General features: G+C 42.9%; 1 protein-coding gene across 3 annotated transcripts in view; it reads right to left on the bottom strand.

The window, feature by feature from the left end:
• PDXDC1 (pyridoxal dependent decarboxylase domain containing 1) overlaps positions 1 to 16,476 on the bottom strand; it is a 55,733-nt gene that overhangs the window by 12,811 nt on the left and 26,446 nt on the right. For all 3 annotated transcript variants that reach the window (XM_075566120.1, XM_075566121.1, XM_075566122.1), the window contains 8 exons: positions 12,993 to 13,182; positions 9,975 to 10,043; positions 8,826 to 8,904; positions 8,187 to 8,271; positions 6,841 to 6,889; positions 5,963 to 6,064; positions 5,095 to 5,220; positions 2,062 to 2,112 (listed from right to left, as the gene is read on the bottom strand). In XM_075566120.1, the coding sequence (XP_075422235.1) occupies positions 2,062 to 2,112; positions 5,095 to 5,220; positions 5,963 to 6,064; positions 6,841 to 6,889; positions 8,187 to 8,271; positions 8,826 to 8,904; positions 9,975 to 10,043; positions 12,993 to 13,182 (751 nt within the window). The remainder of the gene's footprint in view (positions 1 to 2,061; positions 2,113 to 5,094; positions 5,221 to 5,962; positions 6,065 to 6,840; positions 6,890 to 8,186; positions 8,272 to 8,825; positions 8,905 to 9,974; positions 10,044 to 12,992; positions 13,183 to 16,476) is intronic.

Genomic DNA, 16,476 nt, shown 5'->3' with positions numbered 1-16,476 from the left:
TTAAATGCCAGGGGACCGCGCGGAGGCCTCTGCAACTTCACTTATCGTGATTCATTCGGCTTCGGTGACGCGTCGCCATGGCAACAAATGACGCCGTGATGTCACATGACCCCGCGGCGTCATTTGACGCTTTAGAGCAGGTAAGGGAGGCGTGAGCAGGGGAGAGCCAGCAGAGGGGCACAAGGGAAGAAGTTTGCGCACCCCTGCTCTACAAAATGCTTCTCAAGCTCAGTCTTTTGCCAACTACAATTATTTGCCCACAAATGGAGCACCAGATATAACCTCCATGTATTCATATTGGCAGTCATTAGTACACATCAAATTCAAATGCCCGCCTTGTTATCCGGCATGGATGGAAAGCAGAGGGTTTCCCAGAGCCGAAACACCGCCTTTCATCTCGGAGAAACCCTATGGTTCTCCAGATATATACCATTAACCGTGGCGCTGGTTATTTAAAACCGCTGTGTGACACGGGCCAATAGGAAGCCATGACTCAGGATGGTTTTAGTATTTATACGTATACAAATATCTATACCTACTGCTCTCCCTTAAATAAAGCCAACTATTGTAATTCAACTCAAATAATGCTTTGAATGAGAACACTGTGCTTGATGTAGCTGTCCTTTTTTCCCTCTGTTCAGAACCTTATTTTTCTACAGGATTCTTAACCAAAAAGAATAATCCTCATACTAATTCTATTAAGTTATCTACAAAGTGTGTTAAATACTTACAAGCTGCACCTTGATTTGAATGCTTGCAGTCAAACCAGATGCAACAAAAAAACCTGACACCCACAGAATATTTATATAGTTTTATCATACAAAAAAGACAGCAATGCCAAAATCTAATCAAATTAGATATTTGAACTCTTTATGGGAATTTGCAATTGTGTGCTCCTACCTTGTTTGAAGACTAAAGTCTTTGATTTTGCTACCCAGAAAAATTATGCAAGGCAGATCTGTACGATATGCAAACCATTTTGGATCATGTTTACATGCATTAACGGCTTGTAACTGTATGTTAAAATCGGTTTATTTGACTCTGTGATATAAAACATTTTTTAGAACAATGCTTCACAGGGTTTTAAAGGGTTAATACACATAGAATAAAAATACTACAACAGAAAGCTAGGTAACACTGACGTATGAGCTATATCTTGCCATTATAGCCCATTCAGGGTGCTAGGTATACCATTAAGTATATTACTAGAGCAGGGGTGACCAACCTATAAGTCAGGGTTTAAGGCTAGCCCTGCTTTAGAATATTATTATAGCATAAGCATATAGATATGCTTCAGTGGCTCAGTCAGAATTACTTTTAAAATGTTTGTAAACTGAACAGGGAAATTCACTCAGTTTAAATAACGGGTATCGGAGCTCGATCCTTCACTAACTATTTAGATGATTAGCAATTAACACAGGATTGAGCTATAAAAAAAAAAAAAAAAAAAAAGAAATAAGACTTGGTGAATTCCCACCCAACGCCCCGTACTCATAAGAGAGGCAATATGGTTATGCATCAGTTTGTGCAAACGCATGATGCTATTTTGACATTTATTTATAAAATGTTTTGCCAGGAACTAATACATGGAGAGTGAAGTCTCGTTTTCAAGTGCGTCCTGGCCATGACATGACTGCGTTACTTGAATGTTATGGGAATGGTTTATATGAAGCTAATGGAGGACTTGGGAAGAAGCTATTCCATCCCATCCCATATAGTACCAGTTGTCTGACCAACTGAACTGCATCAAACGCAAGAAACTGTGCAGCTGAGAACACAACGTTTTCTGTTTGTCACAAGGTCTTCTCAGATTAGAAAAACAGATAAAAAAAAAAAAACAATTGTGGGAACATTGCTCTCTCATTCAAAGGGTCAGTCAGAAACAGTCATTATCCTTTCATGTTAGTGGAGGCAAAATAATTAAAAAAAAAAAAGCTTTAAAACCATTGCATCAACGCACAAACGCCTTTGCTTTGGATCTGTAAATTGACTTCTGTCCACGGCACACACCCTAGCGGCACACACTACAGCACTATATTTATTAAATAATGCATACTGTACCGAAGTCCCTATATAATTCATGTTCTTCAAAGATTCCAGCAGCTTTAGGCTCTGTTAAAATGAGAAAAAAAAAAAAAGTAGGTTAGTGCAGGTTACCCCTCCCAAAAGGAATGGAATTAGCACCAAAAAGCAGGTATCTCAGGACCCGGGTGGTCCACGGAGCTGAAAATACTACAGATCAGTTCTGGAGAACACCCCACAGGTTCCAATCCGGCTACCAAAAAAATAAATAAGAGCACTACAATAGAGAACGCACATTTCCGTTAGAGACAGCTCTCTGCCCCATGATTATTTCTATTACCTTCATTACACTCATTAAAGCTGCAGTTCAGTCTTTTTTTTTAATTTATTTTTTTACTTCAATAGTTTCATGTGTGCAATCTCTAATTACCTAAAGAACTGTATAGCTGCCAGTCAATTCGTTCTCCATGTATTGATAGGCGAAATTTGGTGACATAATTAGATCTGGCATATGTTTTTATTTGCTTCTGTCAGTCAGTAGAAGCTCATGAATATTCATGAGCAATCCTGCACTGACATGTGCTAGAGGGAGGGCAGGGCTGACAAAGGGGTGTGCCAGGGCTTGTGACAGGACATGAAGGGGCAGTGCCTTAGCAAATGGCTGTTAAAATAGAATACAAGAAAATTGTTCTTTCAAAGTTGTTGTTTTTTAAACAGAAAATGCTAAAAGTATTTTTTCTTACTACAGAACTGATTTATTAAAAAAAACACACATGCAGGATATGGACTGAACTGCAGCTTTAAAAAGTATTGAATAGATGTCGACATATAAAAATAAAAAATTACGGACCTTCAAATTGGATAAACAAGTCAACTCAAGCGTTAGAGGAAGAACGGGAGTAAAGATTGTTTTTGCTTATACATTTTTAATGATGTTTCATTTAATTAACCGCATGCAACACATCACTAATGATTGTTCTTCATTTGTATATGATGCAAGTATTGTGACACGGTCACTCCAATTAGGCACCATCAGTTAATTAAAAAGAGAACGTTGTCCAAGTCCTGATGAAGAACTGGCGGGCAACTCCATTCCTCAAGGGCCACCTGCACTACTCTACATATTTGTGCGTACGGCAGGGCTTGTTATATGACTATTGTATGGCATAATAAATAGCATTATTTCCCCACTGCCTTCTACTTATAACCTGGTCTAAAAATATATGTTCTTTTTATAATGAGAGAAGCAACAAAGGACTGAAAGTAAAGCCTGGGGGGGGGAGAATGTTGCTGATGGTCATTAAGTAAAATAGCACATTAGGTAGCCTATGCGCTTTCTATAAAGTCCTGCTATTCCACCAACAACCATCAATATCTTGCTAGTTAGTCTCCTAAGCGTGGGAGGCTTGTAGCACGGTATACGGCTCCGATGGGTTCCCATAGTGACCAGCGTACTTCCCTTTTAAATCTGACCTTCATGTGAAAAAAAAAAGCCACTGCTAATAGCATCAACCAGCAAAAAAATACAAGTTCTTGCAATGTAATGCGGATGGTTCAGGGGAGCAAACACATAATAAATCATCTTTTGCCCAAAAATTAGGCAGCTTTAATCTAGAAAAAAATGGCCCAAAGAGGCTCCACATTCCTGTAATTGCTGGGTGCTACGGACAAAAAAATCGATGGGAGTTAACCCTTACTAAGCTGGAAGAGCCTGGAAAGCATGCTGCTTTGCAGCCTCTTCCAGCTTAAAAGGGGTTAACTCAATAGTAGTGGTACGGGTCACACGGACCACTAAGCAGCCAGTGGTTAGAGTGACAGTATCACCACTTTATTTTTACGCCCAGAGTACGTTTTTTGGGACTTGCAAATGTACAATTCCACTTGCCCGATTTTTATAAGGCTCTCATCGTTCCTGTGTGTGCAGACACTAAAAATGCCTAAATCGTTGTAAATAAGGTTGACAACACAGTGTTGCTGCTTCCAGGCGCTGCATACAGCACTAAAGATCTGTGATAGTCTCCATGGGTCTGGCAACTAGTTTTTTTACTGGAAAATTTAGCATAGGTTGAACTCGGACGCATTTCTTTTTTCAACCTCATCTACTATGTAACTATGTAACCTGATCTACTATGTAATTATGTAAATCCCGTTGACCCCTTCTCGTGAGCCCTGGCACCAAAATACGATTGTAAACTCTACAGGGTTTTGTTGTTCCTGCGATAATTCTATGTAGAGCGTTGCTTACACGGTCAGCCCTACATAAGGGGAAATGGATATATATGGATATTTAGCTTTGAAAACTGCCATTTTTCTATGACTGATTTATCCACGGATTACTGGAATAAGAGGCACCTTGCGAGTGTCCCATGACGTAGTCACCACTTCCTGGGGTCCGGCACTCCAGGGGTCTCATGACGCAGTGGCTGAGTCATGGGCCCTCACCTGGTTTGTTTTCTAGGGAAGATCACTGTGTAGCGCCGAACGTGATGGGGCCAGAGCAGGAACAGCAGAGGAGGATTAACACGACACTTCTTTAAAAGTCATCAGTGACGCCACGATCGCGATGAGCCGAAGGCGATGTGGCACTGATGCAGACGCCCCTCCAGTTTTCGGCAGGTTAAAAAAGGAGCAGTAAGTACCCTCTGCCCCCATTTGTTTTTGTACATGTATAGTAAGCAAGGGGTCTCCAGAGCTGAAGCCTGTTAATTTCAGTTCAGGGGACCCCCCTCTGCTTATTATACATGTATATTAAAAAATAAAATAACATTTAAGGAGGGGAGGTGCAAAACAATTAAGGGGGGGGGGAGAGAGGGGATACTCCTTTAATGACCATAAGAATAGGGAGAATCAACCGCCTCAAGCTACCTTTGAAATGTGAGTCTTGGCACGAGTCCTTGTGTCCTTGGGCAAATCCCCATCTCTCCGAACCAAAGAAATAGACTTTGCCCTAAAAATTATACATACTGCCCCAATGATAGATAGATATATATGAACAATATTCTTGACAGTAACAGCACTGTAAGGGCACATGGTCAGGTTCCTAGATAAATGAGGAGTGAAATCATTACATACCAGTTGAGAAGCATGTTTTATCTGCTCAACAATACCATCATGGCCAAGATATTGCAAAGATAACCACAGCGGTAATGCCCGGAGCTTCTCCACGGGTTGGCTCGATGTGAGACCAGCAGCTAGCGACTAGGACGAGAGAATGAAAATGTGCATCGTTTATTTACTATGTCAATATATTTGAGATTTCAACGGGGAACGCGCGTTGCAAGACAAGAACATGAAACAATTCCATTCTCGCCTCTCCTGTTCATGTTCCCTAACGAAAGCGGCATTGTACAGCCTGGCAAATTGTGGGATAAAAGCACTCTACCAAAAGCCACAGCATATGGCTTGCGTCTGCGATCAAACAAGGCGATTAGGGATGCAGTTTTTGGAATCTGGCACCTATATTACACCAAAATAATAATAATAAAACTCCTGGTTTAGTTCATAGTATGTCATCGGAGTGAAAAAGAAAAAAGCCACAGAAGTGAAAATATGCAGAAAGAAGAGATTAGAATGTACAGATCTTTTGAAACCTCTGATCTCTCCAAGCATCACACTGGGTTAGATCATCAATTAGATGACCCATTCTTTTTGTACGGCTTGTCTGTTTTGTCTGTAGTTGTGCCAAATGAGATCTAAAAATAAAGTAACTGCTCATTTTAAAGACAGCTGTATTCACCAACGTGATTTTGCACTTAAGGTGACACTCACTTTTAGGTTACCCACCTACAAATAGGTTGCAATCATATAATTAGTCAATCCTCCCCTCAGGAGGCTGCCAGAGACTGCAAGATGTGTGCTGCTGGGATTCCACCCCGTAGGTGGCTACACAGTTACTTGACACAGAGAAGGGTTGGATAAAAAAAAAAATGCCAAATCTCACCAAGGAAGGATCCTCGTGCCGGTAGAGAGTAACTGCAGGAACGGCTGGGAGACCTAACCACGGTCCCAGAGTTAGCGTCATGCTGTCACATTTTGTTGCAGCCTGTCAAATAAATAAAGCAGAATAATATGAACAGTGGTGGTTTTGATGAAAAACAAATAAAATACGAGATTTGACGAGACGATTGGAGAGACCACCTCTCTCCCATTCGTGCGGCACAGTGGAGTGGCTATGCCTAGGACCCGTTCACCAACGGTTAAGGCTATTGCCGTCCTATGAATAGACCACTGAGAATCTTATAGAGTCAGCAATCACATTCATTAATTACACATTTTTATAACGGTTAATGAATATAGACAGTGATAGATATTGTTAGCAGAAACAGTAACAGACGACACACACGACTTCCGGTTCCCGAGATTCTTACAGATTTAGTTGCCGGTGTTTACTATCCCTTCTGGGAAATCAATATGGCCATAAAATCTAACTGCTCCCGCAGGCCAATGGGAAGCTGCAAAGTCATCAGGGGGAAGACGCTTTCGGTTTCCTATTGGACAACTGCAGCGGCCATATTTAAACACCGCTTATCGTAAACCAGGGAGTCTCAGGAGCTAAAAATAGCGCAGTTCCAATTCTATAAATAAACTGTGTGTAAAATAGGCCGGGAGCACTACATTGAACTGCAAGTAATTACTGGGGGCATTATTTACTAAGTGGCGCCGAGTCATAAGGCGTCAGACGTATAAACACCGCTTCGTAAACGTGATTGAATATTCTACAGGAGCTCAAACATTGGATAAAGCAACATCTAAACACTGCAATAATAATTAAGGTGCATGCCATTTTAAAACAAAAGCATGAGGGAATTGAAATCTTACCAGCACAGAAGGGTTGACATAACCTAAAGCCAAGGTTGCCAAGTTTACTCTGCAGAGGAAAAGATAAATAATGTTGATGCAAATGAATTATTCATCAGTTTCTTTCAACCGAGTTCTAATCTTAACTGTAAATATTTCATGGATTTGGGAGAAGCGATTTTCTTCCGGTTAGAAGCCTTCTAGTTTTCATATCAAAAAGTAAGGTAAAAAAAGGGCGGATGTAGTCCTAAATTATATGTGGCTGGCTTTGTACCCCTACCAATTACTAAAATGCCTGGTGACTAGACATGTCGGAAACAAACCCCCAGAATCCCTGTGCAGACGTGTCACCTCTGTCCTAGCATGACCACACATGTTACGTCTCACTGAATGAAGCCAGAGTTATTACATTCAAATACTCCGTTTTAAAATAGGATTGTAAGCTCTTCAGGAAAGGGACTGCCCACCTCATGACTGCTTTTATACCTGGTATTACCCTAGAATTTAAATGGGCTGTATGTTTGTAATGTAACACACACACAGCCACTGCACACACAACAAACAACACACACAGCCACTGCTTAAAAATGAATAGTTGTACGTCAGAAACTCCAAACCTCACAGATTTGAGCCAGTGAATATTCACGGCGTTGGCCGTCGCACATGTTCTGCCACAGGATTTTTCTAGTCACCAAGCCGTTCAATTGTTAATTACATAGCAGATGAGGTTGAAAAAAAAAAAAAAAAAAAACACATGTCCAACCTATGCTAAATGTAGACGACAGTTACTTTATCCTATATTTGTATTTACAGTATTTTGATCCAGAGGAAGGCAAACACAAAACCCCAGTGACACATCATCCAATGCGATGTCATAAGGGGAAAAATAAATTCCTAGCTGACCCCAGTAATGGCAATCAGATTACTCCCTGGATCAACATCCTTCCCATGTTTACTTATTTGGTATATCCCTATATACCTTTCCTTTCTCAGCAGATGTCCAACATTTTTTTGGAAGATATCTATTGTATCTTCCATCACAGTCTCCGTGGGTACTGAATTCCATAGTGTAACTGCCCTTACTGTAAAGAACCCTTTCCTTTGTTGATGGTGAAATCTCCTTTCCTCCAACCTTAATGACTATGTTAACTTCAATGGCACCGAATGGGAGTTACTGATGGCAAACAATGTCTTGGTGAATGTATCTCTGTGAGGAAGCAGAACACTCAAGACATGAAGGGTCACTTTTATGAAGCCTTTCAATGAGGTTAGCTCGCTCTGCTAGTTTATGAATAGAACTAATAAAAACACAGTGTTTCCAGCCAGCAAAATACTGTGCACCTAGAAATCATAAATGGAAAGTATACCCTTCTACATGGAGCCAAATGTTGTTCTGGTCACAAAGCTCTTTCAGTCGCCCCAGTTTGTCTGTATGTCCTGCTCCTGGTGTACCTGACAAAGACAAACATTTTCGAGGAAGAGAGCACACATATGTAAATCTATTTACAAAAGGTCACCTCTACCCTGTGTAAATGAACACGGATCAGGAGATGGCTTCAGAAGATTGGAAAAAGAAAATAAAAAAAACGCACTTGGCTTAAAACAGCTATTAATGCTTCTGCATTTACAAAGCACTTCCCGAGGAGTGATGAGATCAGAGTGCAGGAAAATGTGTTGACAGCGGTGGCAATTCGCACATGAAGGAGAATTGCATTAGACTTGACCTTAGACCTACAGTCGTTTCAATAAAAACAGACTTTTGAAAGCATATAATCTCAGAAATATGATGAGATGAATAGGTTTGGCAAAGCTCTGAACCTGCGACCTTGAGGTCACAGGAATGTCACACGGCCTTGGGTTCCTTTCTGATGATATATTATAGTAGGCCAATTATCCCAGGGACACGTGTTAGCATCAATATGTAGGGACGATGGGCCTAATAATGACTTCCAAAGTATTGCGATCGCCAGCAGTAAGAGTTAAACATGTTTGAAAGTAACACGCACCAGCATTGGCCACCAGCAGGAGAGGACATTTTCCTGACTGGATGTCATCTTTAATAAATCGGTCCAATAAAGCCACATCCTAAAATCATGGAGATAAGAGGGAGAAAAAAAAATCATCTTGGAGAAATCGTAACAATAACACATTTGATCTAACCAACAAGGTTTTAAATTACCAATTTTCTACACTTTATATTGAACCAAAACAGAGCTTCAAAACAGCTTTTCTCAACTAAAATCGCTAGATCTGTTCACGGCAAGCTCGGCTATACAAAGTCTGTTATTGGAAAGGGTTGACATTGAGGCTCTGCAATGCCCTTACAATGTAAATGTTGCAATAATGACAGACCCTCCAACATTTGTCACACGAAAATGGGTTAACTTTATTTGATACGTAGGACAGAGGGACTTCCAAGCACCTAATACTTTCTAAAGGACACACAGTAACACGTAGGTACGTATATCTTTATTTATATAGCGCCATTAAAGTACATAGTGCTTCAAAGCAGTAATACACGTGAGATAATAATATAAATAGCATATAATGGGAATAAATGCTTCAGACATAAAAGTAACATTAGGAATAGGAGTCCCTGCCCTGCTTACAATCTAATTGGGAAATAGGAAGATCGTACAGAGACACTAAGAAGGTGTTCTGGTAAGTGCGTCTGCAAGAGGTCAAGATCGATATATGAAGTGTATAGTATCAGCCACGGAGCTGTCCATAAAAGGTAGGCTTCGTTAAGGAGGTGGGTTTTAAGATAGGTCTTGAAGGTGGATAGAGACGGTGCTAGTTGCATATTGAGGGGAAGGGCATTGAGCAACACGTACAATTAATTATATGCCCAGATCATCTTACTAATAAAAGATGTACATTTTGGAATACACACACACCCACACACCCCAAATCCTCTGATAAGCAGATCAGTCACCTCTCAGCTGCTTTAATTTATTTAGCTAAAGGTTTCGAGCGTCAACCACTGTCAGAAATATGTAGGTACAATAGGTACAGGTGGTTTTAATAGGTACAGGACAAACAGGTATAGAAACTGCTAAATGGGTATAGATGGAGGGTATGGAGTGAGCCATTGTGAAGAAATTGTAATGTGAATGCATGCCATCTCATTTTTGGTTTACTTTAACTGAACTTACCATCTGATGTTGGGATCCAAACATTGTGTTGCAAGGAACACGACACAAACAGGAGAGAGGCAGTCCAAGCTGGAACAGAGACACGTGTTAAATGCAATATAGCTCATCAGTATACAGCTTAACATGTTTGGCTGCAAAAGTGAGTGTCAACGCCAAGCAAGTCAGAAATCATCTCCAGGGTAAACTGGTGCTTTATTGAAAGCCATAAAATGTGCTCATTAATGTGAAAAAGGAGTTTACTCGATTCATTCTGCGTCCACTATCTGCAGTAATAAAAGTAGATTTATTATAAATTTGGCACCCAATGGGCATACTTGGCACCCAATGGGTTAATGCAGGGGTGGGTGGCCAAGTCCAGTCCTCAAGGTCCACCACCATGCCAGGTATTCTGGATATCCCTGCTTCAGCACAGGTGGCTCAATCAGTGGCTCAGTCGATGACAGAGCCACCTGTGCTGACGCAGGGATATCCTGAAAACCTGACCTGCTGGTGGCCCTTGAGGGCTGGAGTTAGCCAGCCCTGCTCCAAGAGGAAAAGGGCGGCATGATTATAATAGGGGTGAAGCTTATGAGCCGAGGGTGACGGAAACATGAACGTGACAAGCAGGCCATATTTCAGAGCCCCATAGAAAATAACAAAAATATATAGTGGTCCTTGAGGACTGGAGTTGGCCACCCGTGGGTTAATCTGTGCCGCATGCTCAATTTATCACAGTACATCTTTCAGGAAGGAATATGTGGCAATTCCCCATATGCAGATAATCTCTCCTCAATTTACATACAGCAGATAATTAAAGCATCAATTAAGTAAAACTGGTTTAAAAATATGGTGCAATGTAACCTGGCTGACTTGTTGCGGTTGGGCGGGATATTTATAGTTTTACATATTTGGAACCAAGGCAGTCAGCTGAACGGTGCCATTTTCATCTCTGCGGACCCCTCCCGAGAGAATTAAAATCGGGAAAAAAGGTGCCGCTGACAGAGGTCTGTCCCAGTCTCATGTGCCACACTGGCCCTGTAACATCACCGGGGTCTGACCCAGTCTCATGTGCCACACTGGCCTGTAACATCACCGGGGTCTGTCCCAGTCTCATGTGCCACACTGGCCTGTAACATCACCGGGGTCTGTCCCAGTCTCATGTGCCACACTGTCCTGTAACATCACCGGGGTCTGTCCCAGTCTCATGTGCCACACTGGCCTGTAACATCACCGGGGTCTGTCCCAGTCTCATGTGCCACACTGGCCTGTAACATCACCGGGGTCTGTCCCAGTCTCATGTGCCACACTGGCCTGTAACATCACCGGGGTCTGTCCCAGTCTCATGTGCCACACTGGCCTGTAACATCACCGGGGTCTGTCCAAGTCTCATGTGCCACACTGGCCTGTAACATCACCGGGGTCTGACCCAGTCTCATGTGCCACACTGGCCTGTAACATCACCGGGGTCTGTCCCAGTCTCATGTGCCACACTGTCCTGTAACATCACCGGGGTCTGTCCCAGTCTCATGTGCCACACTGGCCTGTAACATCACCGGGGTCTGTCCCAGTCTCATGTGCCACACTGGCCTGTAACATCACCGGGGTCTGTCCCAGTCTCATGTGCCACACTGGCCTGTAACATCCCCGGGGTCTGTCCCAGTCTCATGTGCCACACTGGCCCTGTAACATCACCGGGGTCTGACCCAGTCTCATGTGCCACACTGGCCTGTAACATCACCGGGGTCTGTCCCAGTCTCATGTGCCACACAGGCCTGTAACATCACCGGGGTCTGTCCCAGTCTCATGTGCCACACTGGCCTGTAACATCACCGGGGTCTGTCCCAGTCTCATGTGCCACACTGGCATGTAACATCACCGGGGTCTGTCCAAGTCTCATGTGCCACACTGGCCTGTAACATCACCGGGGTCTGTCCCAGTCTCATGTGCCACACTGGCCTGTAACATCACCGGGGTCTGTCCCAGTCTCATGTTCCACACTGGCCTGTAACATCACCGGGGTCTGTCCCAGTCTCATGCGCCACACTGGCCCTGTAACATCACCGGATGCAGCATCCTATTGGTTAGTGATAGCAGTTGGAATCGATATTACAGGACGGATACCACCAACTTTACAGTATTTATCTTGGGAACTGGGGAGGCCACCAAACTGAAAGTAGCTCATCGGACAACTTCTGGTTCCCACTTTTTTGGGGGGGAGTGAGGGGATGGGGGAGTGAGGGATTGCTACTGGAAGATAATTCCAATGGTTTATGCACCAATTAACAGTGCCAAGGAGGCCAGAGTTCAGCATGGATGGTGAAGACACTGCAGTCAGGAAATAATCTCAAACGGAGTCAAATGTCAAAGCATCAACAGGACAGCGCAGCTGCAGTGTGTGTTTGTATCAATAAGTATGTGTGGTGTCGTTTTCCTTCAATGTTAATAATAAAGTCATATTACACAGATTAAAATGAAGCGTTAATTGTGTGAGGGTTTGTACTGCAAGCAAAGGTTTGAGGAAGTTGAAGAGTCACAATACAGGAGGGTGTGGGCCATGAGACAGATAGGGAGGAAAGGTCGTGAGAGATTAAAAGGAAAAGGAGGTCACAGAATGAAGATATGTCAATGTCAAAGCGAATGTTTGTCTCTCTTTTTTTTACACAACAGGATTGAAGCCTGGGGACTCCGGAGCTGAACTGTGTTAATTTCAGCTCCGAGATCATCCTGCTTCCAGAGATACTTACCTCCGGAGCGGTGCCGGGATCTCTATGAAATTCGAATGTCCCGGTCACGCTGGCCAATAGGAAGCCACAGGGGATAATGTCACAGCTTCCTATTGCCCCGCAGGATAATTAAAACCGCCATTATGTTAGGCACACTATTTCCATGCCTGCAGAGATACCGGCACAACTACGAAGTTAAGTATCTCTGGAAGTAGGGGGTCCCCAGAGCTGAAATTAACACAGTTCAGCTCTGGAGACCCCCTGCTTCAATCCTGTCACACACACACACAGTTTTAACATACTTAAATGACTATACCTGGTTACAAAGGGACTGGCCCAGTCCCGGCCTCGAAGCAGCACTAATGTAAATAACTGGTTGTTTGTTATATAAAACATTGAATCCTTCAGTTGTGTAGTCTTCATAACGTGAATGTATAACGAGTCTACAGACTTTCAGGAGACCTTCGCGATCGTCCTCGTGATAATAAGCTGAGCCGTTCTCATATCTGTGAATGAAAATCCTTTATCAGGCGTATTTGTGGAAATACAATGGGGGTTACATATACTGGTTTGAAACCAAAGCTAAAAAAATATTAACATTCGTTTATAAAAAAAAAAAAAAAAAAACAACAAGTCAGAACGGCCAAAAAGTGCCTTTAATATTTAGTAAATTCCTGGGCTACCTCTGGATTCCAAGATTTTGAGGAAAATTGGACTTTTAAAGATACGACTTCAAATCCCCTTTTCGTGACACAACAGACCAGTAATAAGAGATTTTTCTTCTTCACACACCAGGCACATAATATAAAGTGCCTAACAATATTGATTCCACTTTGTGCTCCTCCCTCTCCTCTCTCAGCTCCAGACTGATAACCTGGTCCAGAACTACAACTTTGCCCTATTCTCCTCTCTTGATCTACATGTTTCTCTTTTTCTCTCCCCCCGTCTAACACCAGACCCTGGCTAAATTGCCACACACGTATGCTCCACTCGTTCCTCTGAAAGCCCCTGGAGGAAATCTCACACTCTCGTAGACTTCCTCCACTATAAATGTACCCGATCCTGTTTCAACTCTGCCCTCTCCCTGGCCAAACAAACCTACTTTTCTTCACTAATCAACATTCACAAGTCTAACCCAAGTCTCGCTATGCACCTCCCAGACTCTTGCTTTCTGCTCAAGGATGTCTTTTCTCTACCCCCTTTATATCTAAATCCCTCTCCCGCCTTAAACCTCTCACCAACTGCCCTTCCACTCAATATCCGACGAGCACCCTCTAGCCACCTTTAAGACCCACCTGCTTAACAAAGCATGTGAGTAGCTCCGTGGCTGATACTTTACACTTCATACTTAAACCTTGGCCCCCTGCAGACGCACTTACCAGAACTCCCTCCTACTGTCTATGTACGTTCACCCTACCTACCAATTAGATTGTAAGCTCTTCAGAGCAGGGACTCCTTTTCCTAAAATGTTACATTTAGGTCTGAAGCGCTTCTTCCCATTGTGTTATTTGTATTATTTGTTATTTATGATTGTCACGTGTATTACTGCTGTGAAGCGCTATGTACATTAATGGCACTATATAATTAAAGACATGCATACCTACACACATGCCACCTCTTCTCTGTCCTTGTCTACTCAGAGCACCGTCTGTTACCTGTTTTTCTTCCTCAATTTCACCTCAGATTTTGCTGAATATTTCAAGACAAAGGTGGATTCTATTCAGCAAAACATCCCGTGTATCCTCCTCACATTCTACAGCTCTTCCTAACTCTCCTCCTTGACTCCTTTTCCTCTGTCACAGAGGACGTGTCGCTGCTGATCTCTTCACCCTCTACCACCTGCCCTCGACCCCATTCCCTCAAACTCCTACTCTAATTCCTACTTACACATATTTTCAACTCCTCCATCTACATTGGTATCTTTCCCACCTCCTTAAAAGCACCCATCAGTTATACCATTACTCGAAAACAACAAGCTTAACCCTTCCTGTCTCTCTACTGTTCCTGTCTCCCTCCTGCCTTTTGCCTCTAAACTCCTTGAACGCCTTGTATTCTCTCGCTTGCTCCATTTTATCATCATCATCATTTCTCTCCTCCACCCTCTACAATCTGGTTTCCGCACTGCTCACTCCACTATAACAGCCTTCACTAAAATAACCAATGACCTCCATGCTGCCAAAGACAAAGGTCATTACACCCTGCTCAAATTACTCGACCTCTCTGCAGAATTTGATGCTGCTGATCACCCTCTACTTCTTCAGAATCCCCATACTCTTGGTATCTGTAACAAAGCGCTATCCTGGATTTCCTCTTACCTCTCCCATCGTACTGTCAGTATTTTTCCAACACCTCCACCTCCAATCTCTGTGGGTGTACCCCACGGCTCTGTCCTGGGACCTCCTTTCTTTACACACCTCTCTATATGTGACCTTATCACGTCTCTTGGGTTCAAATATCACCTCTATGCGGACGACACACAAATTTACTTTTGAACCCCTGACCCAACACCTGCTGTACAGACCAAAGTCTCTGAATGGCTTTCTGCTATATCAACATGGATAGCCCTCCGCTGACTCAAACTTATGTCAAAGACGGAGCTCCACATATTTCCTCTCAAGCCTGGCCCTACTGCCCCCTTCTACATTACTGTTGACAGTACTATCATACTGTACATCCAGTATCACAAGCACTCTGCCCAGGGGTGAAACTCGGCTCCTCCCTCACATTCACAATGTAGCTAACAAACCAAGGTAAGCCAACATATGCTATGTTTTAATGTACATTTAATGACTTAGTGGCTGCTGTATGGTTAACCCCAGTCGTCGTTAGATGGAGCTGCAATACATTGCTTCCAAATCTTGTAGCTGGCAGCGAAAGGGTAAAATAGGTAACAATGATGTGTGCATGTCTTTGCTGCTGCTGCTGCATTTTATAACAGTCGCAGTGCCAATTATGCAGAATTTTATACTGTGGTGTAAAAAGAAGCATTAAAGTGTTCTTAGGACATTTACAAATGAATGGGTAGGTACTATACAAGCTCACTTTCTTCCTGCACTAACATAATAGCTGTTCTTAACTCTGTTTAATCGCCTCTTGACACATATCTTTGAGAGATAATCACACCTTTTCTTGCTTGAAAATTATTCTTACTATTTCCCTTGTCTCCATCTCCTAATCTTTGCAGTTAATACACCCAGGCACGTTGCCATTTTTAGTGATGTGTGTGTATATCCAGTTAGAGCAGGGGAGCGCAAACTTTTGCTGCGCCCCCGTCTGGCCTGCCCCAGTGCTCGCGCCCCTCCCTCCTCCCCCCCACAACCCTACCTTGCATCAAGTGACCCGCGGCATCATTTGACGCGTGTGATGTCACGTCACATGGACCCTGTGGTCATGGCATGGCAACGTGTCACAGCGTCTGAATCATGGTAAGTGTATTGTTGCAGGGGCCTCACGCGATCCCCCGGCATTTAATTTAAATGCCTTGGGGAAGAGCACGGGGACTCTGCAACCACCCGCCCCCCAGTTTGCACACCCTTGAGTTTGAGGACCAAAACATCTGTGTGAAGCAATAAAGAGTTAAAACTTAAAGCTGCAGTTCAGTCTTTTTTTTTTTTTTAATTAATTTTTTTACTTCAATAGTTTCATGTGTGCAATCTCTAATTACCTAAAGAACTGTATAGCTGCAGGTCAATTCGTTCTCCATGTATTGATAGGCGAAATTTGGTGACATAATTAGTGAAGGGATCTGTTTTTCTTCTGCTTCTGACTCTCAGTGGAAGCTCATGAATATTCATGAGCAC

Source organism: Ascaphus truei, chromosome 11 (assembly GCF_040206685.1).
Source record: "Ascaphus truei isolate aAscTru1 chromosome 11, aAscTru1.hap1, whole genome shotgun sequence".
NCBI lineage: Eukaryota > Metazoa > Chordata > Amphibia > Anura > Ascaphidae > Ascaphus > Ascaphus truei.
Note: the sequence above shows the minus strand (reverse complement) of the source record. Positions and strands in the feature narration are given on the sequence as shown.